General features: G+C 40.8%; 1 protein-coding gene across 6 annotated transcripts in view; it reads right to left on the bottom strand.

Annotated features, from left to right (window-relative positions):
* Positions 1-26,736, bottom strand: part of SH3PXD2A (SH3 and PX domains 2A) — a 467,201-nt gene that overhangs the window by 256,645 nt on the left and 183,820 nt on the right. For all 6 annotated transcript variants that reach the window (XM_073596110.1, XM_073596107.1, XM_073596109.1 and 3 more), the window contains 2 exons: positions 10,500-10,576; positions 7,832-7,923 (listed from right to left, as the gene is read on the bottom strand). In XM_073596110.1, the coding sequence (XP_073452211.1) occupies positions 7,832-7,923; positions 10,500-10,576 (169 nt within the window). The remainder of the gene's footprint in view (positions 1-7,831; positions 7,924-10,499; positions 10,577-26,736) is intronic.

Here is a 26,736-nt window from a genome sequence, read left to right as displayed (position 1 = left end):
GTCAGCGGTGACAGGGTGCCGCTGGAGGGTTCCGTTCTAAAGGTAAGTCTAACATAATGTGCTAGTATGCAATGGCACATTATGGCTTAAACCTACAGGGGGTACTCTTTTTTTTTCTGACACCTTTTCTACCGCTTAAAGAGGTGTTCGTCCCATCAACCACAAATGTAAAAGACATTTTAGGTCAGTGACCACCAATGTAATGGGCATTCTTCCCACTGTTCCCTTATGAATAAATTTTAGCTGGGGGTCAATGAAGAGGCTTGGAAAAGGATTTGAAAGGCTCCTCTGGTGTAAAAAAAGGTGAAGAAAGGCTGCTCTAGAGAACAACTATTTTTAATGTAACAATATGAACATTTCATATAAAGCTACTGCTAACATTATGTGATTCCTACAGATCTCTGTACATTTGTAAAGCTAAACAAACACATTACAATAATTGTACAATTTCTGTATAACTTTTTACATATATCAAAATTACATAATGCAAGGGTCTAAAAAATTGATTTTTTACTTCAAGTCAAATATTTTTCTTGGTGCCCATTGAGGGACACAAATAGTGGATGATCTTAGACAGATAGTTTATCCTGCCACCTTCAGGAGGTTTGGACACTGGCAAAAAAGCCAGTCCCCTGTACAACTTAGCCTCCAATCTTCATGCCTCATTATTGTAAGCAAGCAGTGCACAAGGCAAGACACTCAGAGGGGTGGGACTTGTGTCCCTTAATGCAGGGGTCCACAACCCCTGGTCTCCGCTCATCTGCTGCTGTTCGGCCCAGTCATCAACAGGCCGCGGACAGGCACCATTCCGTGGCCTGTTCATGACTGGGCCGCACAGCAGGAGATGAGCGGTGACCACGGTCCATGTGGTGCTACAACACACCGCAATCACTGCTCACCTCCTGCTGTGCGGCATGCCTGTTTTTTCCTCCGCCCACCCGGCCAACAATGTCAGATAATCACCTGGGCAGGGGGCGGGAGGAGCTGCAGATCAGAATGGAGAGCGTCTCCCACCCCCTACCCAGCTTATAGGATGACATCGGCAGGTGGGCAGTGGAACCGGGAGAGGACACGCGGACCGAGCACAGACTCTGCCCTGCAAAAGGTAGGAGTCCTGTGCAGGGGAGGCAGAGATTAGAACGGGGAAGTGTCTTGTTAGAGAGGAAAGAGGGGGAGAAGACTGCAGGGGCCCTGTGATGGAGGAAGCTGTAATTACTAGGGGCACTGTAATATAAAGGGGACTGCACTGTAAAGGGGTGCCCCTTTACAGTGCAGTCCCCTTTATATCACAGTGCCCCCTTTACAGTGCAGTCCTCTATATATCACAGTGCCCCATTTACAGTGCAGTCCCCTTTACATTACAGTGCCCCCCTTACAGAGCAGGCACCTTTATATTACATTGCCACTTTACATCACACCCCCCTCCCTTTACATTACAGTGTCCCCTTTACATAGCGGTCCCCGTTACATTATTGTAAAGGGGCACTGTGATGTAAAGAGGACTACACTGTGAAGGGGAACGGATGACACTGATATAAAGGGGGGGGTTGTGCTATAAAGGGGGGCTGAGGACAGACTCTGTGAATAGCCCCTCCCCTAAACTCCGCCCCTCCCAGCCTGCTCCCTGGGAAAATTTGCTGCCATGAAACCGGTCCTAGGTGCCAAAAAGGTTGGGGACCGTTGCCCTAATAAACTCGAAGAAAAAGATTTTACGGTAGATGCAAAAATCTTATTTTCCTAATCATCCATTAAGGGACTTTGATGTGACTTCTTCCTCCTGAGTGAATCCAGCAGCAAGGCATGCTCATTGACTTTAAGGAGTTCAGGGCATATAAGGGATGAATAATGAGTGAAAAGAGATGTAGAGGGCACCTTCATGTAGAGCTCTCACTGACCATGGAGAGACAAGCAAGGGAGTGCTGATACCTATATAGAGGAGAGGAACATGGGGTTAAATACAACGTGGACTGAGAATACCCCAAAGACATGGAAATGTCAAGTTTGGAAATCTTACGAGGATACTTAGGAGCGTCCATCAAAGGTAAGAGCAAAGCATTAGTAACATGTACAAGTTTGGCATTAGTAAACAAGAAATAAATGTCCAAAGACCAAATTTCTCATGAGGGAAAAGACTGCAATATGTACATAGACACCAAAAGAGTAAACAGGAAATTACCCCATAATGAAGATATCAAATCACTGAGGGCAGACAGTAAAACAAGACTGGACACCAGATGATCCACAATACTCTTCAAGGAGCAGCAACAATGGGAAGAGATTTCCTTTGAAGCTGAAAGGATCAGAAGTTTTGTCAGGCTTATCAGATACTGTACATCATTAAAAACGGCTAGATCCTTCAAATTAATTATGAAAGACTAAGTTACACCCTCAGGCTGTGCCATGGCTCTTCAACTGGCTAATAGTCCACAGGTTACAAATACAGTACTAAAAGAACTGAGAAGTGTTTGGGGTCATTATTGTGTTGGAATACTGCATTCCATTATTGGCATTCATGATTCCCTCAATAAATCAATAAACTGTAGCTCCTCAGTGCCGGCAGCACTATGCAGCCCCAGACCATGGCACTCCCACCACCATGCTTGACTGTAGGAAGGACACGCTTGTCTTTGTACTCCTCACCTGGTTGCCGCCACACACGCTCGACACCATCTGAAACAAAAAAGTTTATCTTGGTCTCATCAGACCACAGGACATGGTTCCAGTAATCCATGTCCTTAGTCTGTTTGTCTTCAGCAAACTTTTTGCGGGCTTCTTGCGCATCATATTTAGAAGAGGCTTCATTCTGAGATGACAGCGATGCAGACCAATTTGATGTAGTGTGCGCCATATGGTCTGAGCACTGACAGGCTGACTCCCCCACCCCTTCAACCTCTGCAGCAATGCTGGCAGCACTCATACGTCTATTTCCCAAAGACAACCTCTGGATATGACGCTGAGCACATGCACTCAACTCCTTTGGTCAACCATGGCGAGGCCTGTTCTGAGTGGAGCCTGTCCTGATAAACCGCTGTATGGTCTTGGCCACTGTGCTGCAGCTCAGTTTCAGGGTCTTGGCAATCTTCTTATAGCCTAGGCTATCTTTATGTAAAGCAACAATTCTTTTTTTCAGATCCTCTGAGAGTTCTTTGCCATGAGGTGCCATGTTGAACTTCCAGTGACCAGTATGAGAGAGTGATAACACCAAATTTAACACACCTGCTCCCCATTCACACCTGAGACCTTGTAACACTAACAAGTCACATGACACCAGGGAGAAAAAAATGGCTAATTGGGCCCAATTTGGACATTTTCACTTAGGGGTGTACTCATTTTTGTTGCAAGCGGTTTAGACATTAATGGCTGTGTTGAGTTATTTTGAGGGGACAGCAAATTTACACTGTTATACAAGCTGTACACTACTACTTTACATTGTAGCAAAGTGGCATTTCTTCAGTGTTGTCACATGAAAAGATATAATAAAATATGTACAAAAATGTGAGGAGTGTACTCACTTTTGTGAGATACTGTATGTCCTATTCAGAGCCTCACTGACAAAGAGAGGTTCCAGAGACTGGGTCACACTAGATTCTGTGCAACTGCTCTGGATCAGGGAAACACTCTGCACCCAAGTAGCCCTGTATACCAAGTTTGGAAAGGGCTGCAATGCAGAGCTCAGTGCCCAAAGACCACATATCAGGATGTTTTCATCACATACAGAGGTGTACTCACAGAGTGGTTGTTCAGAGCCTAGGTCACAGTAGAGTCACTGCCCCCACGTCTCTGGACCAGGAAAGTGCTTTGTGGCTAACTAACACACACAGCACACAAAGGGTAGAAAAATGCCACAATCAGAGCTCACTGCCCCCAGGCACAATTCAGGCTATCCCTGCAAGTCTTCTATCCAGTTGGGTCCAGGTATTACCTCCAAAGCTAGTGTTGAAGATACATCAAACCAGAAGGCTCTGTGACCAGTTCAAGCAGCATATTAGACAATTTTAATAAAGAGAAAAAACATATAGGGAGAACTGTGTATTTCATAAAAGAAAAAATATATATATAGTTAGCATTTTCCTCAGCAGAGCTGGAGAAAAATCACCCTACCTCTTTAAGACACTAGCAAGACAGCTCAATTTTCTTTTTTTTGTCTCAACCTCCTGAAGGGGCAATATATAACCTATTAGCCCAACATTATCTACTATTCCTTTTTACCTTCAATGGACAATAAATAAAAATGTTTTGGGAGTTCAAATCTTGCCTATAAACATGACTAAATTGCTAATGTTTCCAGACTTCTTAACATTTAAGAAAGAGCATAATATAGTATAGTACACAAATTGCCCTGCACATTCATCTTGAGCAACACTGCAAGAAATATGCCTGGGTAACAGATTTCAGAGTCATTACTGCTGAAACAACCAACTGATTACGGTTCAACTACCCAGAGGGCAGAGTGAACCAACCAACTTCATTAGAAGAACAAAAAACCACAAGCAGATTTTTTTTCTGCCAGTAAATACCTTATACAGCCCACTTCCTCTTTCTTGTCTGTTAAAAAGCCTAGGCTTATGACATCATGCACAGCTCTCTCTTACTCTCGTGAGCGTTTGCCAGGAAGGGAGGGAGGATGAGTCTCTGTGTATCTGTGCAAATCCAGGAAGTAAACAGGCAGCAGCTTCAGCTGCCCACAGTTAAAATGGATGCAGCCAGACTTAGGCCCCTTTCACACTGGGGCGGTTTGCAGGCGTTATTGCGCTAAAAATACCGCCTGCAAACCGCCCCTAAACAGCCTCCACTGTTTGTTCAGTGTGAAAGCCCGAGGGCTTTCACACTGAAGCGTTGCGCTGGCAGGACGGTAAAAAAAGTCCTGCGAGCCGCATCTTTGGAGCGGTGAAGGAGCGGTGTGTTCACCGCTCCTAGACCGCTCCTTCCCATTGAAATCAATGGGACAGCGCGGCTATACCGCGGTAATACCGCGGCTATAGCCGCGCTGTACGAGCGGGTTTAACCCTTTTTCGGCCGCCAGCGGGGGTTAATACCGCACCGCTAGCGGCCGAATACAGCCGCAAAAACGACGGTAAAACAGCGCTAAAAATAGCGCTGTTTTACCGCCGACGCCCCCACCGCCCCAGTGTGAAATGGGCCTTAGTGGAGGGAGATTTCTGCAGCATATTTAGCAAGTACAGAATCACAGTATATATAAAATAATATGCAAAGTGGTTGGAGGGAAGCTTCAGAATGGCAAAGATGTGTTTATTACAAATTATGTGAGCAGATTGCATTTAATGTCTGACCGTTACACAAATGTAATCTTAAAAATGAAAAAACAACTGCCATTTATCTTTTAAAGATTCTCTCTTGGATATGTGGGTGGCAAAATAATCATCATCTGGCAATTCCTCTTGACTGTGGTGGTGCTCAGTAGCACAGGCACCCAGAAAGATACAGTATGTACAGTATATATATCGTATTTTCTTTAATATTGGTATAGCTTTTCTGTCAAATGTTTGTTTGGTGATAGCGTCACTTTAAGCACAAACCTGGGCAAATAGTAAAAAATACAAAGCATATGCATAGGCTACCTTTAATAAAAGCTACATGTCAAAATGATAAGGAGATCCTCCAGGATTACAGAGGCAGCAAATTGTCCATGTAAAGGTCATATTTTGCCCCCATGCTCTCTAGTTCTGAAATGGGTGGCCTCCTTTACCAATAGTAGGGCTGAGAAGCTGGCAGAGGATAGGACTAAGCTCTACATACCAGCTGAGAATTGCATAAAACTTAAGCTGCCACTTACTCTGGATCTACTGACCATTTGAAATGCTTTTTTTATTGTACAGGAGAACAAGTCTAATAATAATTTTTTCCTTAATGTATTTACAGTACATTTACAGAAAACCCTCATGTTCCTAAACACTTTCTATTGTCCCTTGTCACCACTACTGACTCCTCCACATTTGGCACTGTTCTCTGAACTTCTTGATTTTGGTGAGGGTAGGGCATCAATTGGCTCCTGCAGCTGTCTGGAAGCAGGAACCATAGGCTTGTAGGGTGCTGTGCGTTTGAATGGAGACACACAGTCCTGGTGGGGAGCACACTAGCATGGGTATCACTTTAGCAGTCGAACAGCTAAAGGAGATGTCCAAATATGAAAGGGGGAAGGGGTAAAGGTTCAGGAAACGTCTGGGAGAAAAAAAATATTTTAAAGGAAGCAGACTATACATATTATGTTAATCTGGACATCCTGAACTGAAATAAAGAAAAATAGGCTTTATTATTATAAGTAGCCTCTACTTATGCATTGGTTTCACTATATGCTCAGTCTAAATTGCCATTTTTTGACTTGCTATACTCATTACAAATAGTATGATGTCTTGCTAATAAAATGTATACAGGCAACATCAAGAGCTCAGAAATGGAAAAAAATACATATTTGGCCTTTCCTATTTTACATCAAATAAACTATAGAGATTTTCTGCCCTTTCTGCCTTTTGTGTATACTTTGTTTATAACAATACCGACTGTAAGACTGGGTACACATAAGCTGAAAATCGTCCGAAAATGGCCCATGTGTATCTGTTGAACGAGCATGCTGGAAAACCAGTATCCAATCAGTGCTTGCAGGCAATAGCTGCAAGAGCTGATCAGTGTGTTCTGGCGGGGGGAGCAGGAACACAATAGCTCAGCAGAGAGATTGCTACACTGACGCATGTGCAGTAACGATCTGTAAGTTTAAATTAGTTCAGCCCGCTGAGTTGAATGAAAAAAAAAAAAACTTAGTGTGTACCCAGCTTAAGATAATCAACTAGCCAAGAACTCAAGGCTTGTACTTAACAGCCATGTACCAAGTATCTAGAAGGAAACCCACACAACACCAAAATCTATCTACACCTTGCAGAAACAGATATTCAGATATTCATTGTTGGAAATGAAAATTACAAGAGAACTCAGACAGAATGTTGATTTTTCATCAGTATTTCTCAACATTCTAAGAGTTTAACTCTTACACTACCAAAAAATAACTTCAAGAGAATAACTTGACCATCTGGTAATGAGAAACCACTGAAGTGCGTCAAAAGGAAATCGCTCAAAGCTTTCAAATAAACCCAGATTTCAGACATCTAAGAAATAATTCAGAGACAAATCAACCAGCTCTATTACTGTAGCAGAGGGGGACTGAGTCACTGTGTGCAAATAGCAGCATTATCAGTAACATGATATACTGAATACCTCACTGTATAATAAACTATAATACAGGCTGCACATGGTTACCAATCATCTAGAGCACAAATTACAGTACTGTATAGCTATATTATGATAAATAACATGCCATCTTTGTTCTCTCAGAATTTTGGCAATACAGCAAGGGCCTGTCAAGGACTAAGACAATATATTTCACTGAAGCACACTTTAAAAAAATGTAAAACTCTGTGAATCAGCAAAGTTAGACAGGAATAAGTAAAAAGTCAAGCTGAATCCCAGGTATGTTTTTTTTATTTGCATAGTTACATTGGTCCAGCTTTGAACAAATGCATATTGCATATCTGGCCTGTGAAAGTGGAGCATCACAGAAGTGACCATTGCTACTACACTGATCCTCGCCATTTATCAGGTCCCCGACTGCACAGGAATAAGAAGACAGCGAAGATCACTGTAACAGCAACGTCTACTACAGTGATTCTCCTCTTCCACAGTGATCAGCCAGGTATGGAATATGCAGGCTTATATTGTTAAAATCTGGAACAATGTAACTATGTAGAAAAATCTATACCTGGAATTTAGCTTTAAAAACATACTTTCAGAATTCAGTTTTAAGTGGAGATTATCTACTTACTCCTTTGGTGGATCCAGATCCTCAGGTCGGGCTTCAAAAAACCTCAAGACCTCTTCGCATTGGGATATGTGAGCTGGTAATTTCACCAAGGCCTGCAAAATAAGCACAATGTGTTGTGTGCTATATGTAAACTATACAACTTCATTTAGGAAATAAAGTGAATCAGCCAAGGATAGGTGGAGCAGGGCACCACATCCCAAATTAATTGAAAAAAATGGAAAAGGGAAAATTTAACCACTTGCCAACCAGTGCACAACGATATATGTCGGCACAAGGGCACGGCTGCTCAAATGGGCGTACAGGTACGTCCCCTTTAAGAAGCGTCATTGTGGGCGTGTGCCACGTGCTCCGTGCCTGCGGACTCAATGTCCGCCAGTGTCCTGCGATCGTGTCACGGAGACAGAGATCCCTAGGACACACTTAACCCCTTGATCAGCCCCTAGTGTTTAACCCCTTCCCTGCCAGTGTCATTTATACAGTAATCAGTGCATTTTTATAGCACTGATCGATGTATAAATGACAATGGTCCCAAAATTGCTATAACTTTTGCGCAAAACCAATCAATACACGCTTATTGCGATTTTTTTTTTACCAAAAATATGTAGAATACATATCGACCTAAACTGAGGAAAAATTAGTTTTTTTTATATATTATTTGGGGATATTTATTATAGTAAAAAATATTGTTTTTTTTTTTTTCAAAATTGTCGCTCTTTTTTTGTCTATAGCGCGAAGGTGATCAAATACCACCAAAAGAAAGCTCTATTTGTGGGAAAAAAAGGATGTCAATTTTGTTTTGGTGCAACATCGCATGACCGTGCAACTGTCAGTTAAACCGACGCAGTGCAAAATATAATGATGAAAAATAAGGACAAAATGTTCTCAATCAATCATCTTGAGATGTTTAGATGATTGAGGACATTTAGTCCTTATTTTTCACCATTATATTTTGTCTTATGTTTTTCTTTATATATTGCAGTGAATACGCTGTACACAGACAATTACGAATCTCCTGAAGAAGCTATATATTCTAGCGAGGCATGTAGAAAATTACGTTTTTGTACAGTAGTTATATTTAATTCTTTAACGTTTTGGTCTGATCACGCAATTTTAAACTGAAAATTATCATATCTTTATTAACAAATGTATTCAATACAATTTGCTATTTTACTATATATGTTATAGTTTTTCAATGTTCTAGGCACCTTAAAAGTCCCCTTATTCCATTTTATTTAATTTGAGGTTTTTTAACATAATTCCATTGCTGTTTCTTGTTTAACTTTCTTACAGAATAAAAAACAACATTAGATTGGCTGTAATATCTTTATGTTTGTGCTGGTTTTTATAAATTATCACCAGGCCAGGATTTTGTCACAGTGACCATAAGGAATGATAACATACTGTAATTAAAGTCTCAAATGACATACAAAAGATACAAAACAATGTTTAAAAATAACTGAATTTATTTAAAGCAGAACCATACCCTCCTATCCCTTACAGCTGGTAAAGGGGGTCCATCTTAGCCTCAATTTAGATCTGCAGTTTTCATACTGCTTTCCATGTCATCAGCTTTCACACCATTTGGAGGTAGCATACTGGCAAATGTGACAGTAATCACCAGAGTCATGCCTTTCATGTAACTGCTTTGGAAAACCATTACATCAGTGTATTTAGTTCTGATTGTATGTATAATTAATAAAGTAACATGTTTGGATTGGCAAATCTGTTCTAAGGTTCTGTAACACAGCCCACAGATGAATCAGTGTTTCTTTTTTTGTCATTCAACCAGCAGGTTGAATTAGATAAACACTAACCCAATTCCCCTATGCACACATTTGAGGGGGATGGGGGAATCCCTCCAGCTGTATCATTGTAATCTGACAGCGGGGAGATGTCTCTGCTGTCAGAATACGCTGATAAGCATTGCAGGCTATAAAAATCCGACAGTGCAGTTGTACAATAATCAGTCGGTAGATCAACTTCTCTACAACCTCAGTGTCCATACATGGAACAAAATTCATCCGTTCCCTGTTGAACGGATGAATTTCGATCCATATATGGCTGGCTTAAGGCACATAACCACTGGTCAACCATTTTCAGGAGTAACAACAATCCGGCAGGCTAAAAAATAGTACTGAGCAATATCGACCACCTTTTCACACTACCACTAGTCCTCTACCCCAACATCTGCAGACTGGAATGGCAGATTACTGACTTAGATTAAGATATCATAGATATTATAGAAATGCATTAGTGGACAAATGACAAAAAAAAAAAGAAAATAGAATGTAGAGATTTTCTCATTTAAAGCTGAACTTAAATTCTTTAGAGGAAGCTAAGGAATAAAGTTGTGTCACTGCCCCACCTTCACCACACAGATAAATCAATTCTGCCATCTTCTCCCGTTATCCTTTTCCCTGCCAGCACATGTACATTCAGCAAAGGCGGATCTGATTCTACGTCTGTCCCTACCTCTACCAATGTGACAGCAAATGTGTAAGAAATGACAGGAGACTGACAAACTCAGATACTTATGCTAGTGGTTTGTAACATGCATTAAATTATTTTCGAAATGTGGGCAAAGCTAATGAAGTAAGCAAAAAAGATTTTGCAGAAGAGAGGACAGACAATGAAAACCAAGTAAACCTCTTCCTTAAAATATCCTTACCCTGCAATACTCATCGATGGGTTTTAGTCTTTTCACAGCTACATCACGTATATGACTCCTTCTAAACAAAATTTTGCCTGGAAAAAAGAAAGACATATTATACCTATGTGTATAGGAATGCTACAATATCACACAAAATTACTGTAAAAGTACAGCCAGCCAGTATACTGCATGAAAACAGTTTAAATAAATGATAATAATAATAAAAAATAACTTAAATAAATAAATAATAATAAAAAAGTCTGCATCATTTGTTTTAGGTTTTGCTACCCAGTAAAACCATTGCTTTCAGCTTATATTGTCACATGCATACACTTTACACAGGAATAAACTGTTTTAATATCTGAATGATTCTGAGGCAATGGTGTCTTAATGCGACCATATACAGATACGCAATGATCATAGATGATTGCTGAACATAATGACTTTGGTTGGGAAGGTTGGGAAAACACTGTTGCTGGATTTCTCATCAGAAAAGTTGGCACTGCTGAAATTGCTCTATGGATAGTTTATCTGGTATCCACTAATCAACTGATGTGCCTGGTAGGCAAAAAACATTTTCATGGTTGGATCTCTCTTGAAGCATTTACAAACTATTGTGTAGTCCTTGACTGTTAAATAACACACCTTAAAGGTTAGTCCACTCAGTATTGGTATTTGTGTATTCTAGTGGGATGATTCACCTACCAGCTTCTTATCTCCATAGGGGCCACCAGTGGTGCCATCCCTGTCTTAGCCCTGTTTTTTAATTGGAATGTTGCATGTTCCTGCCCACCTTAGGGTGTTTCCACACATACCATTACATTCTTCATTGTATAAATATAAATCCATTAAGAAAGGTTAACCTCTTCGTGTTCCCAGATCTGCTCATCTACGTCCACAAATGCAAAGATTCTGCCACTGGAGTCTCTAAGAGATTTGAGGATGGTAGTACCATGAAGGTATAACATGTAATATGGTCCAAAACATGGAAAGCCAGGTACAGCTGGCAGCACCGATCATTGTACTCTGAACACGACAGGAGGATTCCCCCATCCACATTGAATGTGTGGATGGGGGAATCAGATCATGTTTTTTCTACTTTTTTCCATTCAACCCTCTGGGTTTAAAGTCTAAGTGCAGCCAAAAAAAAATCAGCACAACTTATTGTCAGTAGGATGTTGTCCCTTGTGCTGATGTCTCTTCTGTTCTCCCACCCCATAATCTTCTGGATCGGCAGGGGTCAATACTGTAGGAGCCATCACAGGTTCTCATCAAGAAAGTCCAACTATGCCGGCCCTTTCCACCCATATGCTTCAATCACAGAAACCGGGACTACAGCTTCTATACATGAAACACAATCTATGAATGGAGGAAAAGCAGATGGTTGAAAGGTCAACCTCCTACATTCATAGATAATGTTTCATTCATAGAGGCTGTTTGCATTATCAAACAGATATAATAAAGCTTCCAAAAGTTAATTTAAAAGACAAAAAGAGGACAAATAAAAGTTAATTGTTAGGGTTTACACACACTTTAATCTAAAGAGCACATAATCTTCTGTATTTGGCAAAGTCATTTATGGCAATTGAACTCTGAAGTATCCAAAAGTGGTCTCAATCAAGGATCTGTAGAGTAAGCAAAATATTCTGCAATCAGTGAACTGCAGACATTTCCATTTTGTCTTGTTACAACCAAAAACTTAAAAGTATTTTACTGGGATTTAAGGTGATAAACCAACGCAAAGTGGCAAATAATTGTGAAGTGGAAGGAAAATGTTTTACAAATAAATATCTGAAAAGTGTGGCATGCATTTGAATTCAGCCCCCTGTTGTCAGGAACCATGAATCAGACTGAGACAGAAGTGCAATAAAAATCACACTATTTAATAAAATGGTAAAATGGTATAAACAGAGCAAACATAGTCAAAGCATAGCCAGAGTTCGGTAACCAGGACGGTTAGTCAGAACAAGCCAAAGAAACAGGAGTACAGAGATCAGCGAAGTTGGGGGTAGCAAACAGGATGAGGAACCAGAAGGGAAGTCATCCAAGCAAAAATCTTTCACAGGAAAACACAGCAGAGAGACTCCGGATATGTTGACCAAGGCAAAGGCACAGGAGATCTGATCCATGCAGTTTAAATAGCTAGCAGAGCTAGCTGACGTGCAGGAGCTCTGAGAAGGAAGGGCTGAGCCCAGCCCGGACAGTACCCCCTCCTCAAGGTTTGAGGGGAAACTGTCTATGGAAAGCACGAAGGAGGACAGGAGCATGTACGTCCGAGGATGAGACCCAAGAGCATTCCTCCGGGCCGTACCCTTTCCAATGAACCAGGTACTGTATGCGCCCATGGAACCTAGGGGAATCAATTATAGGTTGTACCTCATACTCCTCATGGTTCTCAACCTGAACAGGGTGAGTACGTGGTACCAAGGTGGTGAAGCGATTGCATACCAAAGGTTTTAATAAGGAGACATGAAAAACATTTGAAATACGCATATTAGAAGGAAAGTCTAAAGTGTAAGCCACTGGGTTGATCCTACAGAGAATACAGAAAGGCCCAAGAAACCGTGGTGCAAGTTTTAATGAGGGAACACGGAGTTGGAGGTTGCGAGATGACAGCCAGACCCTGTATCCTTTTTGGTGGTGTGACAGACCTAGCCAGGACAGAGGCTTTGGAATTTGTTGCTGGAGACTTTCCCACGGGCTTCCAAGAGATCCTTCAAGGTGCTGTGCTTGAGTCTGGCGTAGTGATGTTCCATCTGCTGTTAGGAGCAGGGGGTCCCGGTTGTGATTTGGGTGTGCCTAGGCAAGAGGAAGCATCCCACAACTTGCCACCAATTGTGACGGAATGTCCCACACTCCGCTTGAGTGCTTTCGTCAGTATATCGCTTCCTAAGTCCTGGAACACGAGTCCAATGGATCTGGCTATAGGAGCCCCCAAGAACCAGACAACACCAGTCTTGGAGTACATCAGGAATAGCCCTTTATTTGAGATCTCACACAAATATATACAGCAGGATGACTAAAACCTAACCTAATCAACATGAGCTAATTATCTAATCCTTTATACAGCCTAGGTTACTAAGAGACATGACCTTTTGGCCAGACTTGTGGTCACTGAGCTTCACACAGCAGCAGAGTTAATTAACACAAACAACAATGGGTGAAAAGACTCTTAGAGCCCACACTAGACTTATTTACAATAAACACATTATAGCAGATAACAGACAGGTATCTGAAATTGATGACATTAGCATCTAATAGTATGAGTCACAATGGTATGAATCAGTCACTATTCTAATATGGCATATAAAGGGTTCCCAGAGTCTGTGTGTCTTGGGGGGACATGGACCTGAATCCAAAGTAACACCAACTTCAGGGTCCCCAGGCATACAGCTCACCATTCCCCCAAGTGCCAGGGCCCATAATCGGTGGGCAAGAGGCTTGCATTCAGTCCCCTCCAAAAGCCTCTGTCCTGACTGGATCTGTCACAGGTGGGAAAGCGCAGGTAGGCATCTGCGGCCAGTATGGAGTCTGTAACTATCATGGACTCTTGGACCTGTACCCAAGTGGAACAAAGACCACGGAGATGCTCCTCAAATGCAGGACTGTTCTGAGGAACAAATAAGTCAGGCAACATGGATAGTTATAGAAAATATAGTCTACTGCGCTAGGTCCAGTAAAAATGATATACACAAATATAGAACAGTCCCAGTAATATAGTGATATAAAGTTCTCGTGCTCAAAGCTGATATATGCGTGCTTCAATGTGCTCAGACTTGGGTGCCCCACATAGATGTAAACTCACCCACTGGAGTTGACCAACTATCGCTAGTATGGTCCTTTAAGCATGTTGGGAGACACCTGTAGAGATCCGCTGCTGGCGTCTCATGCAGTGCAGTTCCTCATACAGATAAACAAACCAAGAGAATCCTCATTGCGCAAAATATTGTTCTAAAACGTTTATTAAAAGCATTTAAATGTAAAAAGTATCATGCACATGTTAAGGTGCCTGAACATCCTGGCACCCAGCGTCTGTAACAGGTGATTTTTTGGGGTAAAATAGTCCCACAATGGTGGTAGTTACCGCTATCGCGTTGCTGCTCAATTCCCTGTGTTCGTTTGGGCGGAAGTGTGTCGCGGAGAAGTGGTAATACCTCAACGCATTTCAGCCAATCAGGGCCATCTGTTCCGCCATTTTGGGTGAGGGCATTTATACCCTCACTTTCGTAATTGAATATTACAATCACCTGTTAGTGCCTTGACAGTGCATACAATCTAATATTTACACACATGCAACCATCTATACCATTAGTACTACAATGTCAAAGTATTTTAATGCGAAAAATAAAAAAATATAATTTCAAATTTAACAAGTTAATCAGTATGTCATGTAATCTGACTTAAACGAAAACCTCTGGTGGTAATATTTAATATGTGTTTAACCACTTGCCTACCAGGCACTAACACCCCCTTCCTGCCCAATTTAATCACTGCTGGGTTTTTTTATTTTCTAAAAAAAAAGACCAACATTTTTCAAAAATAAATGTTTTTTACTTTTTTCTGTCAGTAAATTTTGTAACGAAGTAATGTTTCGCCTTTACTGATGTGCGTGGAGGAGGCGGCACCAATGAGCACTGATAGGCTGAACTGGTGGGCATTGATGAAGTGGCACGTATGGGCAATGATGAGGTGGCACTTATGGGCACTGATGAGGTGTTATTAATATGCTGCACTTATGGGCACTGATAGGTGGCACTGATATGTGGCACTGATGGACACTGTTAGGTGGCACTGATGGGCACTACTAGGCGGCACTGGTGGGCACTGATAGGCGGCAGTGACGGGCACTGATAGGAGGCACTGGTGGGCACGGTTGGGCGGCAGGGATAGGCGGTACATATGGGCACTGATGGGCATTGATGGGTGGCACTGATGGGCAGCACTGATAGGCGGCACTGATTGCCAGCACTGACTGGCATGGCTAATGGGCACTGATTGGTGGCACTTGTGGGCAGTGGTGGGCACTGATTGCTGCCACTGGTGGGCACCGTATGCTGGCATTGGTGGGCATTGGTGTGCACTGCATTGTGACACTGTATTTCAGTATTGTAATCAGTGCCCTGATTACATTCTTATATGTCCCCCTGTGAGAAGATGCCGCTGATCGGCTCTCCTCGCCACACACTCTGTCAGTGTGAGGCGAGGAGAGCCGATTACAGGCATCTCTGTATTTACATGTGACCGGCTGTGATTGGACACAGCCGATCACATGGTTAAAGAGCCGCAGACTCGGCTCTTTACACAGGGGTTGGGCAACACAGCGCGGCCACGATCGCCAAATGTGATATGCTAATTAGTGGCCATCTAGTGTTCAAAAACAGGTAATGACTTCTAAAATAGTAAATAACATATAAAGTCTTCATGAAGTGAAAGGAATAGTGAATTAAATGATAAGTGGCCATCTAGTGGTCAAAAAAGGGTATTAACCTCCCTGGCGGTATAATTATTTCAGATTTTAGGTGCTGAAAGCGGTACAATTATTTTGCATGGCAATTTGGTGTTTTATATTGTATTGTGTTACAATGGCCCAGTCAAAGTCCAGACCTAAATTCAATTGAGAATCTGTGTCAAGACTTGAAAATTGCTGTTCACAGACGCTCTCCATCCAATCTGACAGAGCTTGAGCTATTTTGCTCTCTAGATGTGCAAAGCTCGTAGAGATATACCCAAAAAAGACTTGCAGCTGTAATTGCAGTGAAAGGTGGTTCTACAAAGTATTGACTCAGGGGGGCTGAATACAAATGCACACCACACTTTTCAGATATTTAGAAAACATTTTGAAAACCATTTATCATTTTGCCAGGCAGATTGTATGGTATGTCGCTATATCAATGACCTTGTGATGGTGTGGGATGGTGACACTATAGGATTGCATGAATTTTGGAAATGCCTTAATGACAATCAGTTAAATTTGCATTTTTCAATTGAGCATGATGCTTCCAGTATCAACTTTTTAGGCATTACTTTAATGGGTGATCCAACTACAGGTGATGTTTCAACATGCACTTATAGGAAACCATGCTCTGGTAACACTACACTTTTTACAGCCAGTTGTCATCCATCCCACACCATCAATGCCATCCCTTATGGGGAGTTTATTCGAGCCAAACGGAACTGTTCAACAGACTCAACCTTTGAGCTGGAGTGTAAGGTCATTCCTCACCGCTTATTAGACCAAGGTTATAACGAATCTGTTATACACCAAGGACGGGAAAGGGTTTTGATAATGGACGGAGAGAAATTACTGTCAGATAAGCCTAAAACCAAGAGAGAGCATAAGAATAAATCTTATAAACCTTACAACTCTAGAAATGAGAGAATGGGCAAGCCTATTACGTTTGTAACTACATTTTCCCAAGAACATCATTAAATAGTCAGAATAATAAAAAAGAAGCTGCCAATACTGTATACAGATAAAGATTTAAATGGGATTTTGCAATCAGGTTGCCATTTTTCTAGCCGACGTGCGCCCACATTAGGGATTGCACTATCACCTAGTCTTTTCTCATCTAAACAATGCCAACCCACCTGGCTCTCCTATCCTGGAAGTTACCCTTGTAATACAAAAACCTGTAGGTACTGTAATTTGTGTCTTTTGGGTAAAACGTTTGTTGCCACAGCTACAGATGAAGAGTTCATTATACAGCAATACATCAACTGTGGCACAAACTATGTAATTTACCTGATCACCTGTATTTTATGCAGCCTTCAATTGCCTTTTATTAGGACCACACATCCTTTGAGAGCCCATATAGGGGAACATTACTGTGATACAAACAACCCAAATGCTAGAAATATTTAGAATGCAACACGTCACTTTAGAGAATATCATCAGGGTGATCTTTCCTCATTTCGCTTCAGAGGAATAGAACGGTTGCCTCACTCGCCCAGAGGAGGTGATAGAGAGAGAATGCTACTGGGGAGAGAAGCATGGTGGATTTTTAGATTAAAAACTAGATCACCCCAGGGGTTAAACCTGGGGTGGGATCTGGACTTGCATTTACATTATGAATACCTCTCCCCAGGCCCCCCCCCCCCTTTTCTTGGGTTTTTTTTTCACATATCTGGATTATTAATTTTTATTTTATTTTTTATTTAATGTTTTTTGAATTTTATTGTGTGTTTCTTTATGCATATGTCTATATGTGTATAAATGTATGCACGTGTGTACTTGCGTGTGTGTACATACATGTGCATATTGTCACTACAAAGTGTGTGAAAATTAGTGGCATACACATTGATCACCCTATATGTATTGCAGCTGATTCTTTTTTGGATAATTGCCTGCGGTCAGTTAAGACAATCAATGGGTGGAGCCTGTGATCTTTAGAGCTACTATTTATTTCAAAGTTTTGTGTCTGTAATGTGGTTATGACTAAGGCCTTATAGGCTGAAACGCGTCAACTGACTTAATCTGCGTTTGTTCACTGTGGCTATTTAATAAAATGAAGAAATTTTAAGAGCAACAACCGGAGTGCGGATAATTTTTTCTACATTACTCTATTCAGCCAGCGACTGTGTATCGAGCACCTGGGAGCCCTGTTATCTATGTGGTGTATGGATAGTAGCACTGACTTTTCTGTTTATACTATCACATAAAATTACAATAAAATACATTTACATTTTTGGTTAAAACATGACTAAATGTGGAAAATTTTCAAGGGGTGTGAATACTTTTTCAAGCTACCGTAAGTATATAAAAAATAAAAAAACAACTTACAGACATATACATTATTCAACATAAAGCTGACAGTGTCTCAACATAACATTCAATAAAACTGATAGTGTCTAAACTCATATTTCTGTTTAGCAGAGGTATTGCTGTCAAACCTGAAAGCCAGTAGATAAATCTAACTGCAGATATTGTAATCAATTCTTGTTTGCCGAGGAATAGAGAAATAAAATAAATAAAATGCAAACATGGCATTGGAGGCATCATTTCTACCTGCTGAGCAGTAAACTTATGGGTACAAAGATCCCATTTAAAATGACAAATGTGTCATGCTGCTTTTATAATCGTGTGCCAAGAGGATGTAGAGAGCTCATGTTAACTTTGTAAATCTAGTCTGACCATGTTAATATGAATATGCTGCACATCAGCATCCAGCGAGTCCAGTCTATCACTGCTGTCCATTGTGCGCTTCCAGTAAAAGCATCTATCCAACTGGCAGACACAGGAGTATACTGAGAACCAGGCATCAGCATGAAACCACTCAGAATTCCACCCAGTTCACATGCTCAGGGGATCTCCATCTATTTGAGCTGGGGTCCAAATTTTAATACCTAAAGTTATTTTCTTAGAACAACTTACATCATCCTGAAGCTGCAGTGTATGTACCAGTAAGAGCAAGAATTTCTTAGAATTCTTATAATTTTACATACAATGACTGATTAAAACTGAGCTCCTTCTCCCAACCCATAACACAATATTAAGGATTTAATGCGGAAACACTAGTGCAACACAGCCCCCATTGCCAATTTTAAGAAATAGCTTCATATAAATACAAACCATCAAAATAAATTAAGTTATTGTCAGCATGATGCCAAAATAAGAATACTAATCCACAGATTCAATAAGCAATCACGCTATGTGGCTAATTAATAAGCCAGTTGGAAATTGCAGTGTTCGTTTACGTACCAGGGCTGAGCTTCAGACTGTACTATGCATTCTTCCCCTACACTTCAAACAGAACTGTAAAAAAAAAAAAAAGGATGCAGATGCTTCTTTCCACTCAAAATTTATTGGTGGCATGACAACATTTTTATTTACTTAATATTTTTTTGTCATTTCAAAAATGGATTCACACATAAAATGTGATCATATTGTGCAGAGTTGTAATGTATACTTGTGACAATTACTTCCAAAAGGAGCATTAAACCAGGATATTGTCTTGAGATATAGCATACTTCCAACGTTCTAATGCAATGGAAGTTATTTACTAAAACTGGAGCGTGCAAATGCCCCCTCCTGAATTATACCAGGCCGCATGCCCTCAACATGGGCGGGTGGGTGCTTTAGGGCAGGGGGGGGCCCTTTTGCCCCCCACCCCAAACCACCTTGTCCCCATGTTGATGAGGACAAGGGCCTCTTCCCGACAACCCTGGCCGTTGGTTGTTGGGGTCTGCAGGTGGGGGGGCTTATCAGAATCTGGAAGCCCCCTTTAACAAGGAGGCCCCCAGATCCCGGCCCTCCACACTATGTGAATGAGTATGGGGTACATTGTGAAAAAAGTGTCAAAAATAAAACACATTACACATGTTTTAAAGTAATTTATTAAAGGCAGCTCCTGCATCACTTCCGATCTCTTCTCCCCTCTCCTGCTCTTCTGCCTCCTTCGCTGATGTCTTTTGCCTCTGCCGTTTCTTCTCCCCTCTCCGGGTCTTCTCCGCTGAGGTCTTCTAGCCCTCTCTAGTTCTTCTCCCTCTGTCCGCTGTCTTCTTCCTCTGCTGGGTCTTCTCTGCTGTCTTCTCTGCTATCTTCTCCCTCTGTTGTTCTTCCGATGTTGACTCAATGCTCTCTCCCGCTCTAATGCTGGGTGTGCGGCGTGCCACTACATATATTGGCATGGCATTGGCCCCCCTCCCCCGCCGCACATCCGCACAGCCATTCACTGAGAAGTTCAGTGTGTTGTTGCTACACCCTCCCAGCTCTTAAGCAGCTGAGAACAGATGGAATGTGATCACTTTTAAAAAGGGGGAAAAAAGGTTATTATAATGTTATATTATATATATATATATATATATATATATGTATATACACACAAATGGTTTCACTTTCATTTTCATAGAGATCTGTACATGGGACACATTCTTAAATGATAAAGAGGGACACCTTTTAGTACACAGTATGTAGTCAAAAGACACATCCCGTCCACTGCCCCAGTTACACGGATCACAAAGATCAAAATAGAAAATGCAGCAACACAGAGGTTGAATAAAAAGTTTAGTGCAGCATAATACTTTTGGTAGTAAAACAGAACATTTTGTTTAGGGACGTACACATCAGATCAAAAAAAGGGACAACTGAGGCTGAATGAGGGACAGAGGGATTTTGTCTCAAAATAGGGACAGTTGGGAGGTATGTTATAGGGTTGTGTGTAGAGACGTATAAATGACAAAACTATAAAAACAAAGATACTGTAACAAGAGTACAGTTACCTACTTGATTTTCCTTTAAAAATGTTTGTTATAATATAACATGAGAGAGGAATGATTTGTAGTTTGACATGCTGGGTTCCCCTTTCCTAATTTGGATAGGTTGTACTAAATATGTAAACAAAGTATGACTAGGCTCATGGATGACAGTCTAAACAAATACCAAATCCAGTTACTAAATGTTTTTTTAAGGTAATACAAAGTTGACCATTCTGTGCCAGAAACAATATAAAGAACAGGCCTGAGACAAAGGTGACAATGGGCTGTCAAAAAGTGCGTATTGTGAACTTTAGATGGAGAATTAACATGGATTATTTCTATTTCTGGAAGAATGGAAGCAATACAAATCAGTAATTCACAGCCACTGTATGTTTTAAAGCTCTTCAACTGAATCAAAACAATATTCAACAAAGTTGAACTAATGTAACTGGAATCCCCACTTTCCTGCACACAGAAAGGTGGGCAGAACAGCTAGATAGGTGCCATTACACTTTAGCTATGCTTTAAAGCTATGGAAAAAATCAATAATTAGCCAGTTGCACCTTTTATGAATAGGGTCTCCTAAGACTGCCTTGTGCTGACTACACAAGCTATAAACAGAATGCATAATTTCCAGTAAATTTATCAACTTTGCAATCTGACAGCAAACCAGGCTACTATAAAATGAATGGACGGTTTAAGTAGACCTTCAAACAAAAGATTGTTGGAGATCAAAAGGAAATTCTAGAAAATCAGATTGTTACATGTGTGGCCAGCTTTGGAACTGATTTTCCAATAGCTGCTTTAGTAATCTGCAGGTCATTGCCCAGGCCCACTACAACAGGCTTGTAAGCCCTGTTTCACACTTGTGCGGTGCGAATTGAAGCTCAGGTTTCACTGGTGAGATAAAAATCTCCTGTTCAAAGGATTCATTGCGTTTTTGCTCAGGATTAGAGAGCAGGGAGAGGGGGAGGGAGGAGGGGGGAAGAGGGGGAGGTGTAGTGAGGAGAAGTAGAAATTCCTTGTTCAGAACGCAATGCATCTGCGAATCAGATGCGTTCCCATAGGAGATAATAGGCTTGTAGTTCGCACCGCAATGCCCAAAAAACGCACACGTTTTTTGTGCAATGCGCAGTGCGAATGCAACGCACATATGTGAACCAGATGCATTCATATGAATGTATTTTAAAATGTCCTGCAAATTAGATGTGGTGTAAGCCGCATCTAATTCGCATAGGTGTGAACCCGGGCTAAATGTTAGTCTGAAGTGCCCCATGTTTAACACAGATTTTCAAAGCTTCAACCTTTGCAGGAACTCTTCATCATGCCATTCATATTGCTATTCCATCTAGGGACCTGTGGCAAAGGGCTTTGGCCTTGTGTCAGTCAGGAAATGCAGCTTACTTTTAGGTGCATTCCACTGGTAACTGACATCAGTTTGAAACACTTCTGAGATGATTCAGAGTTCATTGGAATGTTCATTTGACATCCTTCTGATACGCATTTGATCTCCTTCTAAGCTGAAATCAACTTGTTTTAAGATGTTTTTTCAGTTTAAATATTCAAATGTGGGTGTACATTCACACATATGAAGAATAAAATGCTTGTTATGAAAATGCTTGTTATGATACTTACCTTAAAGCATGGCCTCAGCATTTGGCACTCCAGTCTTCTCTCCAGTCCATGAATGTCATCATGTACTAATGCTGGATTTGATGATGTATATTGAGCATAGAAGAGAAGTGGGTTTGAGGGAATGGTCATCAGTAATGGAAATGGCGTGGAGGAAAAATGCGGAACCATGTATTCCTCTCTATTAGAGCCTTTAGTATGTTATTGTGCATGTACTGAGGGGAATGAAAAGGGGGCAGGGAATCTGGAGATTTAAAACGTCAAAGTTGCACTTTCTAAACTCTTCCTTATGTACAGTATTAACCAACTGCAAAGAACATACTTCTAATGGCTGTTTAAATTCAATTTAAATGTAATTTTCACAACTTAAATCAAGTCCTCCTGTAAACATCTGCTATAGCTGTATGCTAGAGATGGTGCTAAAACTGCAAATCACAGTGACACAGTGAAAAAAAAAATGAAAGAAAGAAGTTCCCACTGTTAGAAAAACTCACCCTATTCAAACACAGACATAAAAGTGTAACCACACAGCTCTGCCACTGACATCTACATTTGATTCCAAGGTGTACCTAGTGGAAAGTACACAAGCAAGCCAAGTCCTGAAAAAATAAACCTTCATTTGACCACACAAGAACTTCCCAAAATAAGAAGGAACGATTTCTCCCACTTTAAGCTAGCTACAATAATGCAGTATGTTTACAATTACAATTGTGGATATTCCCAGCTACAGTGTCTTGAAAAAATATTCATACACCTTGAAATTTTCCACATTTTGTCATGTTACAACCAAAAATGTAAATGTATTTTATTGGGATTATTAAGTGATAGACGAACACAGTGGCACATAATTGTGAAGTGGAAGGAAAATGATAAATGGTTTTCAAAATCTTTTACAAATAAATACGTACATTTGTATTCAGGCCCCTTTATTCTGATACCCCTAACGAAAATCTAGTGGAACCAATTGCCTTCAAGAGTCACCTAATTAGTAAATAGTGTCCACCTGCGTGTAATTTAGTCTCAGTATAAATACAGCTGTTCTGTGAAGCCCTCAGAGGTTTGTAAGAGAACCTTAATGAACAAACAGCATCATGAAGGCCAAGGAACACACCAGACAGGTCAGGGATAAAGTTTAAAGCAGAGTTAGGTTATAAAAAAATATCCCAAGCTTTGAATATCTCACAGAGCACCATTCAATTCATCATCTGAAAATAGAAAGAGAATGGCACAACTGCAAACCTACCAAGACATGGTCATCCACCTAAACTGACAGGCCGGGAAAGGAGAGCATTAATCAGAGATGCAGCCATGAGACCCATGGTAACTCTGGAGGAGCTGCAGAGATCCACAGCTCAGGTGGCAGAATGCGTCTATAGGACAAATATTAGTAGTGGCCTTTATGGAAGAGTGGCAAGAAGAAAGCCATTGTTAAAAGAAAGCCATAAGAATTCCTGTTTGCAGTTTGCGAGAAGCCATGTGGGGGACACAACAAACACGTGAAAGAAGGTGCTCTGGTCAGATGAGACCAAAATTTAACTTTTTGGCCTAAAAGCAAAATGCTATGTGTGACTGAAAACTAACACTGCACATCATCCTGAACACACCATCCCCACCATAAAACATGTTGGTGGCAGCATCATGTTGGATGCTTTTCTTCAGCAGGGACAGGGAAGCTGGTCAGAGTTGATGGGAAGATAGATGGAGCCAAATACAGGGCAATCTAATGACCTGCACACATAACCGGTTTTGCCGGCGGAATAAACTCTGAAGGTTTCTCCGACGGAATTCCATTCAAGCGGTCTTGCCTACACACGGTCAAACCAAAGTCTGACCAAAGTCAGACCGTCAAGAACGCGGTGACATACAACACTTATGACAGGACTAGAAAAAGGAAGTTCAATAGCTAGCCAATAGCTTCCGTCTCATACTTGCTTCAAAGCATGCGTCGTTTTTGGTCCGTCAGAAATATTTAGAACATGTTCTATTTCTAGGTCCGTCAGAATAAAAAAAAAAAAAAGTCAGATGAGGCATACACACGATCGGAATATACAATGAAACGCTTCTGACTGACTTTTTCTGTCGGCCATTCCGCTTGTGTGTGTACGCAGCTTTAGAAGAAAACCTGTTGGAGTCTGCAAAAGACTTGAGACTGGAGCGGAGGTTTACCTTCCAACAGAACAACAACTCTAAACATACAGCCAGAGCTACAATAGAATGGTTTAGATCAAAGTATATTTATGTGTTAGAATAGCCCAGTCAAAGTCCAGACCTAAATCCAATTGAGAATCTGTGGCAAGACTTGAAAATTGCTGTTCACAGACGTTCTCTATCCAATCTGACAGAGCTTGAGCTATTTTGCAAAGAAAAATGGGCAGAAATTTCACTCTGTTAATGTGCAAAGCTGGTAGAGACAACCGCAAAAAGACTTGCAGCTGTAATTGCACTGAAAGGTGGTTCTACAAAGTACTGACTCAGGGGGGCTGAATAGAAATGCGCACCATATTTTTCACATATTTATTTGTAAAAAATGTTGAAAACCATTTATAAATTTTCCTTTCACTTCACATGTACGTGCCACTTTGTGTTGGTCTATCACATAAAATCCCAATAAAATACATTTACGTTTTCGGTTGTAACATGACAAAATCTGGAAAATTTCAAAGGGTGTGAATACTTTTTCAAGGCACTGTATAAATTTCAGTGGTGGAAAACTTCAGGTACCAGCCTTTCAGAGAATGGTTGGAGCCGTTAACTGAGTTTAGAACACAAGCAAAAAAAAATAAAATACTCACTGGGATACTAGGATTATCAAAAGCTATCCAAAGTAAATATGACCTGACAAAACAAACAGATCAGCGTGTATCATATTTAATACTTGCTTGCGTCAGCTGGAGCTGGGTTTCCAACCACGATATGAAAGGAAGAGTGGACCGAGTCCAGTAAAAATGTAAGATTTTCTGTATGTGCTTTGAGGTATTCAATTTCTGAACTTCCCAACAGATCATGAGCAAGTATACACTTTCTATGAGGGTAAAAAATGTTATGGGGCATATTTTTCTTCCCAAATACGTTTTTATTTAAACATTCTTAAAAGGAGTTGCACAGCAGTATAATGAGTAACTTAGTACAGAAGTTGACAGTAAAGGTTACATAAGGGTGTAACAAGACAGGGGAGGCAGTTCTAAGCTCCAAGAGGTACTATAGAAAATTTAAATTAGAATTTACAGTTGCATTAAGGTTTCAAGTCATTGGGGTGTGTCTATACTGAGGTGCACAGAAGGCTAGTAAAAATAATAAAACAGTGCTATCACCACTTAAAATTGTGCTACAAAATCCCAAAAAAATCATCAATCACTATCCAGTGTAACAAACAAATAGCATCCAGTGCTTGAAAAGTGTAAACAATTAAAAGCTAAATCAATATTTTAATTGAAATTCCATGTGCTTTCATGAAGTTCATAGTCCGATGCTAAACATTGTGCAGCAAATAATTTCTTCTACCACATTCATACAGTGTAAAAAACATATTTTAAAATGCACAAAGAATCCCAGTGGACAGATGTCCTTGCTGAACTCAACCACAGAAAGTGTCTACCAACACCATTCAAACCAAACACTCACCAGAAATATATGCTGGTGACCATAAAAACCAGCAAGAGGGGCATAAAATATGCTTTCTGAGTCACCTCTCAATGGATCCACCTCTGTCTCCCGGAGAGAACTCGGCTCATTAAATCACTAGATACGGCTCACACCAGGACGCAATCAGAAGGGAGAAAGAGGAAAGCCTTCATTGTGCAGAAAACCACTACATTATTTATTTCTAAAAACATACAGCAAAAACTTACAATACCTAGTGCCCTTACTGACAATAGTATACTGCACAATTTTCTTAGACTGGCCAGCTTCAGCTGCACTTCCAGGCTGCAAGCCCCTTCTTATGTGTTTCGTCTCCCGTCTTCAAGGGGAAAAATGCAGTTAGCAAGTGGGGTATTAACAAATGCTTGTATTGTTTCATGGTCATGACAGTGTGGTGTAATAAGAATAGAGCAGTGCGAAAAGGCAGGGAAATATTGGTTATATTAGTAATGAGGTAATGGACTGAATAGTTGAATTGCTGCCATATGTAAAGGAGGAAGCTTATAGTCGGTCTCCTGAATATTCACATTGATGGAGCTATTAAAAGATAGCGAATTCACATTCCCATGTGAATGTGAGTCTTTTCACCCAGTAGCAGGCTTCCATAGCAAAGATAGCAAGAGTGAACAAAAAGCATCAGGCTAGATTTTCACTATTGCGACCTGAAAGTTGTGCAATTTTGCTGCAATTTTGATGAGATGTGAAGCATGCCTGTGTATTCTTGAGTTCTATGGACCTTAAGTTCCATCAAAGTTGGACCAAAAGTATTGCAGGGACTACTTTGAAGTCG

This window comes from Aquarana catesbeiana, linkage group LG08, assembly GCF_042186555.1.
Source record: "Aquarana catesbeiana isolate 2022-GZ linkage group LG08, ASM4218655v1, whole genome shotgun sequence".
NCBI classification, from domain to species: Eukaryota; Metazoa; Chordata; class Amphibia; order Anura; family Ranidae; genus Aquarana; species Aquarana catesbeiana.
Note: the sequence above shows the minus strand (reverse complement) of the source record. Positions and strands in the feature narration are given on the sequence as shown.